Source organism: Zootoca vivipara, chromosome 7 (assembly GCF_963506605.1).
Source record: "Zootoca vivipara chromosome 7, rZooViv1.1, whole genome shotgun sequence".
Lineage (NCBI taxonomy): Eukaryota > Metazoa > Chordata > Lepidosauria > Squamata > Lacertidae > Zootoca > Zootoca vivipara.
This window is the reverse complement of record NC_083282.1, coordinates 63,206,825-63,223,678: the sequence shown is the minus strand read 5'-3', so window position 1 is coordinate 63,223,678 and position 16,854 is coordinate 63,206,825. Positions and strand designations below refer to the sequence as shown.

At 42.6% G+C, this 16,854-nt stretch overlaps 1 protein-coding gene across 1 annotated transcript in view; it reads left to right on the top strand.

The window, feature by feature from the left end:
* TSPAN2 (tetraspanin 2) overlaps positions 1-16,490 on the top strand; it is a 66,591-nt gene extending 50,101 nt beyond the window's left edge. Inside the window, exons 3-8 of the mRNA XM_035122248.2 lie at positions 3,424-3,521; positions 4,052-4,126; positions 5,088-5,186; positions 6,417-6,491; positions 8,233-8,316; positions 9,949-16,490. Coding sequence (XP_034978139.1) covers positions 3,424-3,521; positions 4,052-4,126; positions 5,088-5,186; positions 6,417-6,491; positions 8,233-8,316; positions 9,949-10,014 — 497 coding nt within the window. The 3' untranslated portion in view covers positions 10,015-16,490. The remainder of the gene's footprint in view (positions 1-3,423; positions 3,522-4,051; positions 4,127-5,087; positions 5,187-6,416; positions 6,492-8,232; positions 8,317-9,948) is intronic.
* Positions 16,491-16,854: the final 364 nt, after the last annotated feature.

The following is a 16,854-nucleotide window of genomic DNA, read 5'->3' as shown; positions in this document are numbered from 1 at the left end:
AACTTAGAGTCACAGAAACAGGGCCCAATACAAGCACAATGCCTGTAATAAGTGGGTTTATTGAGGTTGTGGTGGTCACAATGGCTCAGGGCCGGCATGTCCAAAGTCCGTTTTGGGGGCCTAATCCGGCCCGCTGGTTGGTTTAATCCAGCCCCTGTGGGGGCCCTTTGGTCGGTCCCCACGGCCCTTCACTTCATCAAATCTGGCCCTCTTTGAAAAGAGTGTGGACACCACTGGTTTAGGGTGTTATTTTATGAAATCATCACTCTGGCATTTAGACTACAGAAGAAGGGAGCCCATCCTTCTCCCTGGCATTTACCTGGATGGGGATAGGGCACCGTAATAGGACAGTGAGCCTGGGGGCCAGGCCTGTGTGGGTGCACCAGTGGTGGCAATCCAGAGCTCACACTGGTGTGTCTGCACAACCATAATCTCACTGCCACCCTACCAAATCCCCATCCAGACAACCTGCAGTGATGCCAATGACTCTGCCCCACCACAGACGCACTTCTGAAAATATGTTGCACATTTACACAGGGTGGCACTACGTCTAATACTGACATAGAAGTGGTATTAGGAGAGAAAAGGCATCTAACATCTGTGGAGAGGGAGAAAAGAGGGGACTAGCCCAAATCATGTAGATGTGATTATTCTGCCAAAATGACGTTCCTGGAACGGTTTGGAAACCGCAGGGTTCTCAGAAAGAAATCCATCTTGGTGCTAGAGAATATAGCTTGAAGGTTCAGGTTCAAGCAACTTCTTCGCTTGGGGAAACTTTTGTCTGAAATTTCAAAAAGCAGCTGAAATTTCAAAAAAAACAAACAGGGAAGGTAGACCATTTCGACACATAGTATACATCAGGTCCCCGATACATACTGTACGTGCTTCTGGAGAAACAGAAAACATGGTGTGCTTTATTTCTAAAACAACCTTTTGGGGTTTTTAACTAAAGAAACGTAAAACATTTTTGTATCAAAAGCCTTGGAAATAGTGCCTTAATGGGCAACATCAAGTGGACCCTAATGGGTAGTTCTGCTGCCCTCTGGTGGAACAGCTTTGGCTTTGCATCTCAGCACTCGGAAGGTCTTGTTGTCTGTGCAGCCACACACTTCTCAGAGGGTTAATGCAATCTAAGTTCAGGAGAAGTCTATGGAGGTTTGAGAAATACCTCTAATTAGGATAAAAGCTTTCCTGTGGATGAGCAACTGGAACTCTGTGCCCATAGTCAAGAGAAGCATCGGCTGTTATCTCCAACAAATGAGGTAGGACAGGGAGAAACTTGGAAGATGACGGTGTGTTTTGCCACATACCACCATGCTGTTCAGACCGCCTAGGAACAAGTGCTATTGTTTGCCAGCATTGTTCACTTTCAGCTAGTCAGTTCTAGAGGTATAATTATGCTCTTCTCTGCCACCCTCCCTGCAAAATATGGCTCAGTATGAAGCCATTGGGTGGAATTATGCTATTTCCCTGGATCAGGCCAGGTAAAGGTTGTAGCTCCACAACTGATATTTCTCAGCAGTCACAGCCAATGAAGCGTACTGCCTGGGGCTGCTTGGAGAGCACCAAGAATGCTTGAAGAATGCCGACTTTTAAGGAAATCTCTCCTCCACCACTCCAATGCCCCCAAATTGGCATGCTCTCCTGTATGACTTCGATCTTCTCTCCTGTCTCAAAACCAGTCTGGATATTGCATTTGCCCTATGGAATTCTTTGCAAAAGGACCATAGCAAATGTCCCTGTCTGTGACACCTGGAGAAACTTCATTGATACCTTGTAGAAGTTTCATTGATACCTTGCATAGAATCCTTAAACTAGCAAAACCAAACTTCCCTGTAGATGTCTTTCTTCTCTGTAATATGCCCTTTCAGAGTCCACATTCAAGGCAATATTCTGGAATTCCACACCAAAGCTTCTCAATTCTTGAATAAGAAGAATAATGCAAATAAGCTAATGTGTATACAGTGGGTTAAGACATGGGTGGCGCTGTGGGTTAAACCACAGAGCCTAGGACTTGCTGATCAGAAGGTCGGCGGTTCGAATCCACGCAACGGGGTGAGCTCCCGTTGCTCGGTCCCAGCTCCTGCCAACTTAGCATTTGGAAAGCACGTCAAAAAGTGCAAGTAGATAAATAGGTACCGCTACTGCGGGAAGGTAAACAGCGTTTCCGTGTGCTGCTCTGGTTCGCCAGAAGCGGCTTTGTCATGCTGTCCACATGACCTGGAAGCTGTATGCCGGCTCCCTCGGCCAATAACGCAAGATGAGCGCCGCAACCCCAGAGTCAGTCACAACTGGACCTAATGGTCAGGGGTCCCTTTACCTTTTATACAGTGGGTTACTGTTATAAAGCAGCCACCATATAGAATGCTTCGTTACTGTTATGAAGCAGCCACCATATAGAATGAGGCTCAAGTGCACACAGATATGTTATGATTGTGATACAGGAAATGATAGAGGAAGAAAACGCAACAGATGCTAGGAAGAACAGCCCTTGTTAAGGGCTGTTGCCTTCATGTTCTGTTTGTCTTTCTGTTCTGAACACCTTCATCTTGTACCCCACCCAGATATCTGTATTGACAAAGGGCGAGTTATAAATATTCATAATAAAATAGTTAACTCTCCTGATTGTATGTTTCCCATAAGCATTTGGCTGCCACTGTGGGAACAAAATGCTAGACAGGATGAACCTATACACCCAGTTCAAACACAACAATAAATATTCGTTTATTATCACATGTTAGAGCATTGGGCTCATGTGCAGCTGCTGCTTCTCTCTCCTCCAGCATAGTGCCAAAGAGGTGATTAAAAGTTTCCAGTTCCACTTTTTATTAACCACCATTTAATGTTGCATCCAATTCCTAAACTATGGATAATTTTAACTATTTTTTTTAATAAATAAAAAACACAAGCCAGCTTCATAAGCTAAGGTTTGGTGTTAGCTTGTTTCAATGACTATAGTTGAGACTAATCGCAATGTGTCAGGGTTTCAGACTGCAGTTAGTCTCAAGCAGAAGTGAAACTTCTGAGCTCATCCTTTAGGCCAAGGAGAGGGCCTATCCATTCTATTTTAAGAGAACCTGCCTTTCATCATAGAGCCCCAGAACGGGTGATAATCATATAATCATGCAGTATTGAAATCCAATAAAACAATTTAAATCAAACTATTAGAGGTCTTATAATTATCAAAGGCTAGGATAAAGAAATGTGTCTTCAGCAAACAAACAACAGAAACCAAAAAATGAAGGTGCTTGGTGCAGCTCTAGTAACCCAGGACATCATTGGCCTACTTGGTGCCAAAAAAAGGAATCGCACAGTACAGTCTCATTTGGGGAGGGAGGGGAGGCAGGTGAGAACCATCCTAACGCACAGATAGGAAATGACATGGGGGAGATTCTTTCTCTGATGATTCTGTCTTCCCCATAGGACTCTATGTGCTAATAGGAGCAGGCATGCTGATGATGACCGTGGGGTTTTTTGGGTGCTGTGGAGCTGCGCGAGAATCTCAGTGCTTGCTTGGAGCAGTAAGTAATGAACTTATGCACAACTTGGGTGTGAAATTAGGGCTTTTCAGACATAATATTTTGGTACCCCTTTCACCTTGTGGCAGAACCAAAACACCTAGCAAGTGTGAGGTCCTCTCTTCTCCCCTTCCCTTCACACTCCAGCTTTGACACTTCCATCCTAGAATTCTTAAAACCTGAGTTCCCTGTTACATCTGAAAAGGGAGGATCTATGTTAATGTCAGTTTGCTAACTAGAATCTTAATCCAATATCAAACTATGATTTAAGATCCTCCATAATAAACCAGGATTCCCCTGTTTTGGACATACATGGATGCTTTCTTATACTGAGTCAGACCATTGGTCCATAATGCACAGTATTTTCTACACTAGCAATGGCTCTTAAGCAGGAGTCCTTCCCAGCCCTCCCTGGAGATGATGGGAATTGAACCTGGGGCCTTCTGCTTGTAAAGCAGATGTCACAGCCTGCGTAATATATTTACTGTAATATATTTACCTAAGCCTGTAATCCTGTCTCCATCCTTTTGCAGTTCTTTACCTGTTTGCTGGTGATTTTTGCTGCTGAAGTCACTGCAGGAGTTTTTGCTTTTCTTGGCAAGAAAGCGGTGAGTTAAATGTTTGCTCTGCACCACCCCACCCCCAGAGTCTCATGCCAAATGAGTAGTTTATAAATGTATAAAACAAACAAAAGGTCAATGTGTCTTTGATGTTAAACAGAGGAGGTTAGAACCAGATTAACATGTCATGATATAAGGAGCTGCCATGGGTGTGGAGGTCCCATTCATAGCTGCCAAGTTATCCCTTTTTTTAAGGGAAATTCCCTTATGCTGAATAAGCTTCCTCGTGAGAAAAGGGAAAACTTGGTAGCTATGGTTCCATTGATTCCAGCGCATTTGAAGGTGTACACCTAAAAAATGTTAAAGTGTGAATTAAACAAACACATGCAGACTTTTCAGGGAGCCAGTGGCAAATTCAAGTTTGCTGCTGCTGGAAACAATTCTTTCTTGCATAATGCATACTAAGTAGTTTATTACCCCAAGTACAAAACTGCATTGCCCTGACAGATTTTTCTTGCCCTTCACCCATTGGCTTCACTGAACATGTTTGGTCGTGAACGTGGTGATGTTCCATATGGGGTAGCTCAGTTGGTAGAGCATGAGACTCTTAATCTCAGAGTTGTGGGTTTGAGCCTCACATTGGACAAAAAAATTCCTGCATTGCAGGGGGTTGGACAAGATTACCCTTGTGGTCCCTTCCAACTTTACAGTTCTATGATTCTATGAAACCTGCCAACCCAAGAGGTGGTCAAATTCCTGCCTAGCCTTTTCCTTTGGTACCTTCTTAGCGAAGTCCAGCCCCCAGCTGTGCCTCTGGGTTTTCATTTCTATAAAGCTATGCAGTAAAGTCAGATTTCTTCTCTTCTGCTTGTCTTTTTTCACTCATCTCTCCTTCCTGCCAGGTAGTAGAGGAACCAAGAGCCTGGAGGGAAGCCAAGAAACTGCACAATAGTCCCTCCAATTGTCACCATCATGATCTCATTGAGGTTGTCTGTCTGGTTTACTGCAGGCTGTTGAAGAGGTCCAGAACATCTATGAGGAAGCTTACGAAGACTTTGTGAATAATGTGGGGACAAGCAACAAAACCCTTATCCAGTACCATGAAGCAGTGAGTAACTTCTGAATTCAGATCTTTTGCTTATCAAGGGTGCCTTTATGAAGTTTCAAAAGAAGGCTGTAAGTCAGGCATACGGGAATGGAGGTTAAGGCTTGCTTCATCTTCACTGCTCTGACCTGGTGGTGCTCCTTACTTAAAGTACCCGAATTTCCCATTCCACAGGAAGTGGGCAAGATTCCCTATGACATCTGGCTTAAACACCTTTAACAATAAAGACCTTCGGTCTATTTATTTACATTTATTTATTACCCGGTTATCCTGCATAATTTCATATATATATATATATATATATATATATATATATATATATATACATACATACATACACACACACACACACATATCCTCACAATAACCCTGTGAGTTAGGTAAGGATTTGCCATAAGCCAATGATGAAAGCTAGATAAAAATTGCCTAATCAAGCAGATATTTCTATTTGCATACAGATTGGAATAGTATGTGAACCCTGACTTCAATAAGTCCTTTAGTTTGCATGGTTGTGCTTGAATTCACTTAGGTTAATTGACTTTGCTGAAAATTGAGCTTAATGAAATCCATTCAAATTGTCAGGTTCAGCAGATTTTCAGCACTTCTCCCCCCACCCCACCCCCGGGCAAGACTGTAAAAAAAAATGTAACAAGAATATGCTAAACATGTCTGCTTAGAAGTCCAATTAATTTCCTAGTTAAGGAGCCTGTTGGAGGCACTACCTTTGGCCTAACCTCTGTTACTGCTGTACCAACTAAGGATGTTGTTAGGAACTAATATTGTCTGCATTTTCAGTGCTACAGAAACCAGTGAGGAAACATCACAGGGAGATATGGACACATCAGGCCAGTTTCAAATCTCTTTAAACTATCGTCATGTCCAGCCTACAGCTATGCTCAGCTGAAGGTTTCCCCACTGCTGGTTGCACTGACTAAACCAAGAGTTCAGGAGGCAGTACTCCATCAAAGAGATGCACAACAAACAGAAAAAACAGTAGTAGAAGGGCAGACTCTGGGCAATATTATTGGTGCAAGTATATTTTGAAGCATATGAACCTTCAGCCTGGCACAAGAGTTTAATGTGAATTTCCAAGTTGATGAGAGAACACTGTTGTGGAGTGACTCATAAATATAATAAAGAAATTTATTATTTATGAGAGGGATTTCTTTATTTAAAAAATCTGTCTGGTGTTTAGTTGTTTGTTTTTTTAACATGTTATCTCTGTCTTTCCAGCTTCAGTGCTGTGGGAGAGGAGGAAATGATGCTGCAGTGAAGCCCACCTGTCCAAAAGACATTGAACAGCCCAGAGTAAGTGTCTCTGATGGACATGTTGCAAAAAATAGCCCTGGGATGTGATAAGACATGTAAGTCAGAGAAGCTGGTGGGAAGCCAGATGAAATGCTCTGGACAAGGGCCATTTGGCACTGGTCTTTTTTCTTTCCGTTAGTCATTTGAGATGCTACTGGGGAGTATGCCAGTAGGACTGACTTTCCAGCAGCTGTCAATCCTGCTAACTCTGGGCATCTTTATGGATCTGAACAATACCACTGCAAAGCACAATCCAATACTTAACGAAGGGAGAGCAAATTCATTGGCAGCCTGCTTGCTTCCCTTATCCTTGATATCTGCTTGCTGATTCATATGTATTCCTGCTTCATGTCACACCGAGAAACAAGGCCAAATTAGGCAACACATGAAATACATCAGGCATCCCCAAACTGCGGCCCTCCAGATGTTTTGGCCTACAACTACCATGATCCCTAGCTAACAGGACCAGTGGTCGGGAAAGATGGGAATTGTAGTCCAAAACATCTGGAGGGCCAAAGTCTGGGGATGCCTGAAATACATTTATCTGTTTTTACCTGCACTTCTTTCCAGGGCAAAAGGCAGCTTTGTGGGAGAGGTGACTTTCACTAGGACCACGGCATTGCAAGGAAGGGTAAACCCATGCAGTGAAGTCCTTAAACGTCTCTTGACAATCAAGAGGCCTAGCAGAATCTGATGGAACCTGGCTGAATTAAATAAAGGTGCCCAAACTTTCATAGCAGGTTCCACCTAGTTAAGCCATGAATCCTCTTGGAGGTCTTAATTCTGTATTAGGTGAAATTAAGCAGCATACCTTATTGCAAATGTCATGTGCAATTTCTGGCACACCGACTCCCTTCCTCTGCACTGTTCATCTCTCTGCTTCAATTCCTGGCGCACAAATGCCACACAACTTTGTTAGAAAACCAAGCAGGAAACAACTAGGAGTAGCTGCAATAAGGAAAGGAGAGAACAAAAGTACCTGGTATGCCCAAGATTGCTTCTTGCATGCTTGTACCTGTCAGAAGGAAGCAGCAGCAAATTGATCCTTGTTTACAGGTTTCACCAAGCAAATTATAAGAAGAGCATCATCAAAATCACATAAAAACTTTGTGGGTGCTATTCAATGCTATTCCTACCCAGAGTTAACCTACTGAAGTTGATGAACATTGCTAACTTAGGCTTATTAATTTCAGTGGGTCTACTCTGAGTAGGACTTGATTGGATATGTGTATGATCTTAAATGAAGAGTATAGTTTTAATAAATGTCATCAGAGCCCAGGACTCAGGCATGCTAGAGTGGTGATGTGAGGTCCAGTTGGGCTTATAATAAACACAAATATCAAACATTTAGGAGATTATGGTGGTTCAAGCCAGTGCTTCTGTAGTGGCATGCTGGGTTGCCTCAAAAAGCAGAATCCCAACCACAGTAAAGGCAAGGAAGGCAAGATGGAGCAGAGAGACAAGCTGGTAAGGTATGGTGAGAACTGCTGCTGCTGTCAGAAAGCTCCTCAAAGCCAGTCTTCTCAGAGGAAGCAAACGTGGGAAGGCAATTGCTACACCAAACAGGACAGTCAGGGGCAGAAGTTGTGAAGAGGAAAGGGGTTTACTAAGGTGGATTTTCCCCGTGGTTGCTGCCAAGAATGTGTTAACTGTGTCAACTGGTCCTTAGTAGAAACCGGAAGGGCTCTTCAAGACTGCTTTGATGTTTAAAGTGTTTTCAACATCTTCATGTCTCTAACAGAGTTGTCTGACTGAAATCGAGACTCTCATTGACACAAATCTTCGTTTAGTTGGCATTGTTGGGATTGGAATTGCTGGGATCACAGTGAGTAATTATCTGATGAATATACTGGTACTGCTGCTTCTGTTGTTGCTAGCCATGTGTTTGCAAATCCCCCAGGTCCTTCCAAGCCAGTGGAAATCAGGTTGCTGAGGAGCACAGAGTATGAATGTAGATGTCCCATGTGTGGAACTTAGGGGCTCGTCCTCACTTCTGCTTGTCCTGTGCCTTGAAAGTATGGGTCCAAGTGGTCTTCCATTTGACCTGCTCTTTCTTGGCATGGGTCCAAGCACTTTTGCCTTTGCGCTGCTTCTTTCTTCCAGAAAACACGCTCTTTAGAGTTAAATCGGAGCAAATGGCAGTCCATGGAAAACATGACAGAGGCAGCCCTGATTATTCACATGTCTGCACCAACCCCTTCATACTCTTCTGCTTCAGGCACCTTTCTCCCCAGGTCAGCTCTGATATTGGAAGCAACTCCTATTAAAATTAGATCCCCAAGCCACTTGTACACACCCCATTTTGTACATGAGTGGGGCAAACATATGAACAACAAGATGGATGCCCTGTTCATGTCTAGTTTGGCCTGACTCAATGCGTTCTGCTGAGAACATTGTTTTCCCCGCTCTGAAGCTGGCTACTTAGCCAGTTGTACCATGTAGCCTCTAGGTGTCAGCATTATATCAAAATTAAAAAAATAATAATCCTTCAGTAGCACCTTAAAGACCAACTAAGTTTTTATTTTGGTATGAGCTTTCGTGTGCACACGAAAGCTCATACCAAAATAAAAACTTAGTTGGTCTTTAAGGTGCTACTGAAGGAATTTTTTTATTTTGCTTCGACTCAGACCAACACTAGCATTATATCAATTTGAATTGATTTTATGTCTGTACTGTTGTTTTGAACTCTTTCTCCCTCTGTGTGTGCATATTTGAAAATTGCTTCAGGATCCCTCATAGAAAGCAATTCATAAATGAAATAAGTGATAATAATTATACACAAAACTGACAGTTGTAGCAGAGCCTCAGGGCCAGAATAAATGTGGCCTTAATTGCATAAAAGGAAGCAATGTGCATGATTTTTTTTTCAAATGTAAAAAGGCAGTGCTGAGAGAGCCTGAGTAGGACTGAGACATGGCAGATGGGAAAGTGTGGTTTAACCCCTTCCCCTACACCACAATTTATATGAAAATTCCTCTTCCCCCAAAGCTGCTGGCATGCCTCAGAGGAAGCCAACCGAGGTTTCCCTCACAGGACTAATAGCAGCTCAAGGAATGGGATAGTTTCATCAGTGCGGTATAAATGACAATATTAAGACCCCACCTACCTAGCATGGTTTAACCCCCACCGCCCAGCAGCTATTTGCATTCTTTAAAAGTGCATCTTAAATGCTTTCATACAACTAGCATTGCGTTTTAGTTTGGCTCTAAGTCATCAAATGGACAGAAACACACATCAGATGAATATAAATTTGGATATGTGAGGATTGCTCCAAGGCGAGTCCAAGCGATATCAGCCATGCCCTGCTTCCCTTTAAGGATTATGCTCCTCTCTGATGACTTGACTCTCCACGTCTGCCTGAGAGCAATCAGTAAAGTTTTCTGAGCTGCCAGACATAGTGACAAAAATCTCCCCGCATTTCCTGGGCATCCTTTAAAATACGTTCCTTGTGTTCCAGATCTTTGGCATGGTCTTCAGCATGGTCCTCTGCTGCGCAATCCGGAACACAAGAGACATGCTCTAGAACTCTTGCTTCGTAGCATTATCTTCACCCTTAGGGACCAGAGACCGGAGGACTTCTGGATGAATCTGCAAGTGCATTTGTCCGCTGAGCTTAACAACTGTAACCATTTTAATTAGTGGTGTTAACCAACTGACAGAGAGAGAGAGAGAGAGAGAGAGAGAGAGAGAGAGAGAGAGAGAGAGAGAGAGAGAGAGAGAGAGAGAGAATGAGAGAGATAGATGTTTGGTGAGCGTGAGAGTTTTTCATTGTTTGCATTTAAATTAAGACAAGGAAATCTGAAGCAAACAAATAGGATGGGCGTAACAATGTCTTCTTCAATGCAGTGGCAGCATTAGAAACTAAAATTTATTTGAAACATGACTTTGCACATGTGTGCAGGTGATCAGTGCCTATATCTCCATGTTCAAGTACATGTGTGTTTGTTTGTAGGCACACAGATGCATGTGGTGCAGCTGCGCAGATATCTGTATATATGGTACTCCATATGATTGTATGTATGTTTCGTGGGTGTCTGTATTTGCATGCACATTCCTGCAGTATATATATACACTTGGGTGCAGACCCAGGCTAAAGCCCTTTCCAAGTGGCCTCCTCATTGCTGATAAGCCATCTCGTTTTTATCCAACAGTGTCCATAAGTGACTACATTTAACCAATTGGATTGGAAGTAAATGATACACGATTGGCTCTGTTCCTGGACATCTCACCTTGGAGAGTTTCGGTAGCTTTCTTTGTCACATGCAGAATTGTCTTTAATCCCTGAAGGCTCCATGGGGAACACTCTGACCTGCACAAAAGAAAGTGGAGGTTTTTCTTAAAAAGGTGGCAGCATCCAGTCAAATCAATTAATAAGTGTAAAATGGAATTAACTGGGAACGAGGGAACTTTTTATGATGTTTTTGAAAAGGACCTCTCTCTTTTTTCCTTTTCCAAAACTCAGGTTGCCCTTGATGGGAAGCTTAACTTTGTTCTATATACACTGGGCTTCCTGACTGTTGCTGTTTTCTCTAATAAACACCACTTTGTGCCTTTTGATTTAATTATTTTTAATATCCGCAAAAGGAAAGGTCCTTTCTGAACAATCAAAAAGCTGTGCCCCCAACTACATTGGGTACCTAGCATCATACTCACACAAGTTTCTTTAACATTTATATCACACCTTCCTACTTTTGGCTATGAAAACTGTGCCTTTCACAACTGTGCACTAATATTTCCATATTCTGCCACACAGTCCTAAACACATTTATTCAGACGTTATGTGTCTCTCTGTTCCATATGACTGCAGCATTCATGAATAAGAATTATAGATTTGCTGAAGGGTATAATCGTGCTGCTGTTCACAACTTTTTGTTTGCTGCATGAGCATTTCTGCACTGGCTTAGCGCAGAAACAGTTTAAAAACAGCACTAAACAAGCACTGAAAGAGCACTGCAGTATTGTAGTTGCACAGTTGCTGAGGACACGGAACAATTTTTTAAATTACTGTATTTTTTTCGTGTATAAGACGCCCCCATGTATAAAACGTTCCCTATTTTGGAGGACTCCAAATGAAGAAAACACCCTTCAGTACTACCCGTGTATAAGACGAGCCTCAATTTTAAACCTAATTTTTTGGTTTTAAAAAAACCTATAGTCTTATACATGGAAAAATAAGGTACATTTAAAATAAATGTTCCCAATATTTTGCAGACATAGAGAGGAGCAGGTGGGCATTGGGTCACTTGGCATTAATGAGATCTCAGACAACAATCAGTTGGTTCCATGAAGCAGTTATGCTGAGAAGCTACGGGGAAGTTGTTTGAACTCTGTGCAACAAACCAGTAATAACTGTGGCAAAAGGATTCTTGCTTGCACAATGGGACTTGCCCCTTCCTGCCCCATGTGTGTCCCATGTCTTCCCCAAATCTGCTCCAGAACAGGCTTATGGGTAGGATGTAGGAGGAAGGGGGGGGAGTCCCATTGCTCATGTGAGAATCCTTGTGTTGACAGGATACTTACTTAGCACTCCAGTGAATCCAAGCCTGAACATGTATTTTACTAAAAAAATTGATTGTTTGGAAAGGACTAGAGACAAAAATGAGAAACTCTGGGTAGTTAAGGTGCTGTGAGCACCCTTCCATGTCATCCGTAGCACAGTAAGATGTAGCTGCCAAACTAGCCTTTAGAGATTAGTTTTTAAAGTAAATGTCAAATGGTCTATCTTTGCCTTATCCCTGTTTTAGGAATGAAGGTAGTTGTCCCGGACTTATTGCTTGAACAGAGGCTGCTCAGTCTCCTGGGACTATGTGTGCATAGGATCCACCTTATAAAGCTGATACCAGTGAAAAAGCTAGCTTCTCTGGCTAACATGCACTGACCTTTCTGGAAATCATGTCCCTGGGGTTCTGGCTAACCGAGTGGGGGGGTCACGATTTTGGAATGAGAGAAGTAGCATTACAACACCCTTTATTTCCATCAATTCTTTCTGAGAATCTGAGGCTGGCTTCCAGCAGGGCATTTCAGTTAGGTCCTCCTCCTACATGTGACCAAGTCATGTTTTTATTGTCCAAGATGCATTGTGGGTGAAAAAGAACTGTATGATTGAAATACCTCAGGAGTTAGTTTACGGTTTGCCTGTGTGTTTTACATTGTTTCTATTTATTTCTACTAAAAATGTTTCATGGAGTAAAATAATCTGATGGAATTAAACCAGCCAGTCGGTGGGAAATATTTTATGGTGCAGTATTGATTCATCACAATCCCCGGGGCCTTGAGCTGCATCCTTGGAATATTTATATATATATGGAGCCCATTTCTGGCAAGCTGCCATTTTAGGAGTCAGAACTCTGTTATTTTGTCCTTTTTATTATTCAGTTCTTTTGTTTTGTTTCATGTGAGCGTAGGCCTTCAAAAAGAACAGGTTAGTGCAAGAGCACGTGTTTTCTAAAATGCTACGTACCCCATGAGCCTTTGTTCCATCAAAACTTCTTCAAAGGTTTGAGAACTTAGGGAAAGTGTAGTGTACACCCAAGTGTGTATATGTGCATATGTGTCATAGAGAGAGGGGGGGACACACCAAGTTGTGTGTAGCCTTTTCTTCCCATTTCCCCAAACATATGTTCATATGCACCCCATTTCCCCTAGATTTCAGTTAAACCACTTTATCAGTCTCTACTGCTTGGCCCAGTTCATACATCTGGACACACAGTAATGCCTTTCACATGTTGGGGGCTAGGCACAGTCTCAGGAATGGATGCATCATGTGCACAATTCGCCCTACTCACACAAGAGGTCATTTGCTGCAAGCCGCACATGCTCCTAGCGCCCAAGCCCAGCTCCCAATTTATGAAAGACACTTCCAAGATTTTAAAATGAAGACTTCAGGAATTTCTGCCAATTTTCCATGTGAAACATAAGATTTTGGCAGGGAGAGTAAAGCCCACTGTAACTGCGAGTGGTATATGTGTCCTTTTATTTATTTATAAGCATTTCTACTTTGCTCTTCTATTTGAATAATTAGTATTTCCCTTAGGAGTCATGTCATCTTCTCCATTAAAATGCCCACAAATTCTCAAATGAAGCCAAATGCGGAACAGTCACTCGAGAACAAGAACTTCTGGGCTGTCCATAGACTACCCTATCCTTCCTTCCACCTGTGAGCTCTGCTTTTGTCCCTGCCTCCTCCATTTTCCAATCCTGACCTTTCTTTTGTCCCTTACAACTCAGGGACAACTTGTGCATTTGGATCCCATTTCAGGGACTAGGAGTGTTGTCCTAGACCCTGTAATACAACTTTCTACAGTGTTTTCACAGTTGTGCTGATCCTTGTCAGCTACCATCCACTTTGGGAAATGCCTTGCCCTCCCAGCTTTATGCTTCAGGATCAACCCAGGAAGCACTATTTAGCTGAGCTCTATTTTCATTTGCATACCTGCCTTATGCTTATGAGACAAGTGAGCCATTAACCTAAATGCAGCTTGAAGGAAGAGTTCTACTCTGCCTCATTCTGGCAGTCGCATTCCTTACTGGCAGGCGGAACTATACCTACTCCCTCTGCTAAATGGGAACTATGAAAATCATGGGGTGGCACCAGTTCAGAAAATACTACAAGCTGGCAACTTCTCCACTTTTGTCATTTCTGTGAATTGGCTCTGTCCTGTGCAGACCTCACCCTTGTCTGCTGAATAGTGCTGATAACTGAGCCGTGGGTTGCAAGCCAAGGGTGGGGATGTGGTATCCACACACACAGATTGGGTAGTGCTGAGAAAGCAGAGCAGCACGGACATACACAAGCACACACATGCCATTATTTTGAATTAATGGGCACTGCTTGTTCGGCCTCAGAGCAGCAATGACATTCTAGCTTTTGTCTCTTTCATCACCAACTTCAGAGTTGCCAAGCTTGGAGAAATCAGTCTTGCTTCTCCAATGCCATCTGTTGTTGCTTGGTTGCTTTTTTCTTTTTTTTAACCTCTAAGTGCCTTCTTGGAAACAGGGCTGAGAACCAGTTCTGCAAATAGACCTGTCCTTTTTCTTTTTTTAATCAAAGTCAGACTTGAACTCTATTGCTTTCTGGTGAATTTTCACTTCCCTGCATGTCTTTCTATGCATGAAATTGTTATACCTGTCCTCAGCTGCTTTCCAGAAATAATAAAATGATTAGTTTGGAATTTTAGATCAGAATAAATGTAGTGGCACCTGGTGCCTATTTTTTCTGGATTATTTTTGTGTCCCAGAAAGCAGAATATATTAACTCTTTCAGTGCCTTTAAAAAGTTCACAGCTGTAGCCTTCCTTCCCACCTCACCATTGTCAGAAATTATTTACAATTGCATCCTGAAGGTTACATCGGCAAATACTGGTGAATTACTATTTAGTTCTATCGCTTTCTTAACCTTTGTACTTTTCTAAGGTGTTTACCAATGGTATGCAATCGGGGAGCATGCTGTCAGTCTGTTTTTGGGAAATACATGTTCCAAACCATTGCCCAGGCTACAGACATTGTTTCAACCAAGTTGGCAGCTTGGCACATTCAGATGACCATGCCAGGCCTTGATGAGAGTAGCACAAAGAATCATGAGACAGCTTCTCCCTCACATTTAGTAGATAATAATGCTTACAGTGAACGAGAGCTGTGCCTATTGGTGGTCCTTGCTGTGGCACACAGGTGCCCCCTTGGGTTCCTGTGGGGAATTTCCCCGTTTCAGTGCACTGCTACTTCTTTGCCTGAAGCATGATAATATTCTCTTTCTATTTCCAAGCTCTGATAAGGAATGCAGTGTCTTTCCTAAGAGGGATTAATGTGAGAAATGTAGGGATCCAGCAGGAACAGCAGAGAGAGGACACCTTGGAGCTAGTGTGGTCAGATTCTCCCAAACGTCTTCAGGATATCACTGCTGCTGAGCAAGCAACACTCCCCAAGCTACCAAACACAGCACATGTGGTCTACCTCAGCACTAGGACTCTGCAGACTCACCAAGCGGTGCCATGCTGCTTTAAGCAAGAGAGGGGGGTGAAAGAACAATTTGAGAGCCCTTTAAAATACATTGAATAAGCCCTTACTTGGAGGGGGTGCTTTTCTAATCTTTGTCCCTTGTGGAGCCATGGGTACATTATGCATCTAATAGATGCTCTGTCCTCCTGCCTAATGTCAATATGGGCATTCTCACTAGCCATGGGAATGACTGTTCACACTGAGTTCGGACCTTTGGTAAGTGGTGTGTCAAAGTGTCTATTGAAGAGTAGGACCTGGCCACTCCTGGGAACTTGCAGGGATCAAAGCAAGGCCTGAAGACACAGAGCTGCAAAATAGCCGTGCCTCCTTTACTGATACCCCCACTGGAAACGTGTGCCCAGTTTCTAGCGAAATGGATGTGCAAAAACTGTTTTTATTTCCACCTTTTAAAGCCTATGTGTTAAAGTTTGTGTAAGAGACTTTATTAACTCTTCAAATGTTAGTTGAAATATAAATAAACATAGTCCTCCTTCACAGCGTGGTTGATATCTGACAGCATCGGTGCATCAAGTTCCTATCATGGGAAAGCAAATATGTTCACCATCTAGCCATTTCCTCTGGCTGTAAACGTTATTAGCCCTTGTTCTCTTAATGAAACATGTTCTAGTTTGGCCTGCTTTCTGAATGCATTTTTTATCGGCCTTTCTCTACTGAAGTTGATGCAGAAATCTAATAAAAATAATAATCTGAAATGAAAGTCGTGGTTGTCTCTTTTTGCTGACCAACATTTTAATGCACATTACATGTATTAGCATCCTTTCTCAGATATCTCTCGGATGGTATGTTGTGCGTGGAACAGACTGGTTTGGAATGTGGAGGGGGAAAGTCTATGGCTCCAAAGAACATTTGCACTAACAATGCATTGAATGTGCTAGGCAGTGCTTTTTTTCTTTTTAAAAAATGTTTAGGGGTACTCTCATTTTCCTACTCATATTGAAATACTGCCCCTCAATGAGGCCAAACTTAGATTCGCAAAATGTTTAGGGGTATGCATACCCTTGCGCCCCCGCAGAAAAAAGCACTGGTGCTAGGATATATACTAGTAGTGAATGATATCAGTAGTTGTGAATGATGGGCATGGCATGTTTTGATCCTGTCCATTGCACCTCATTCAAGCTGTAGTTCTGTATACATAGCCCCAAGTAGACATGCATAGGATTGTGCTTTTACTCTCATTTTGCCATTTCAATATTTGGTTGCTCTCCTGCAAATCCAAAATACATAGACAACCTGTGGCTCTTCCTTGTAATGCAGCATTATTTCATTCTGGCTGTGGTGGAGGGTTACTGCTTTTATCTTTGTGCTGCAGACTTAAATGACTGTGTAGTTTTGCTTCACTGACTACCCA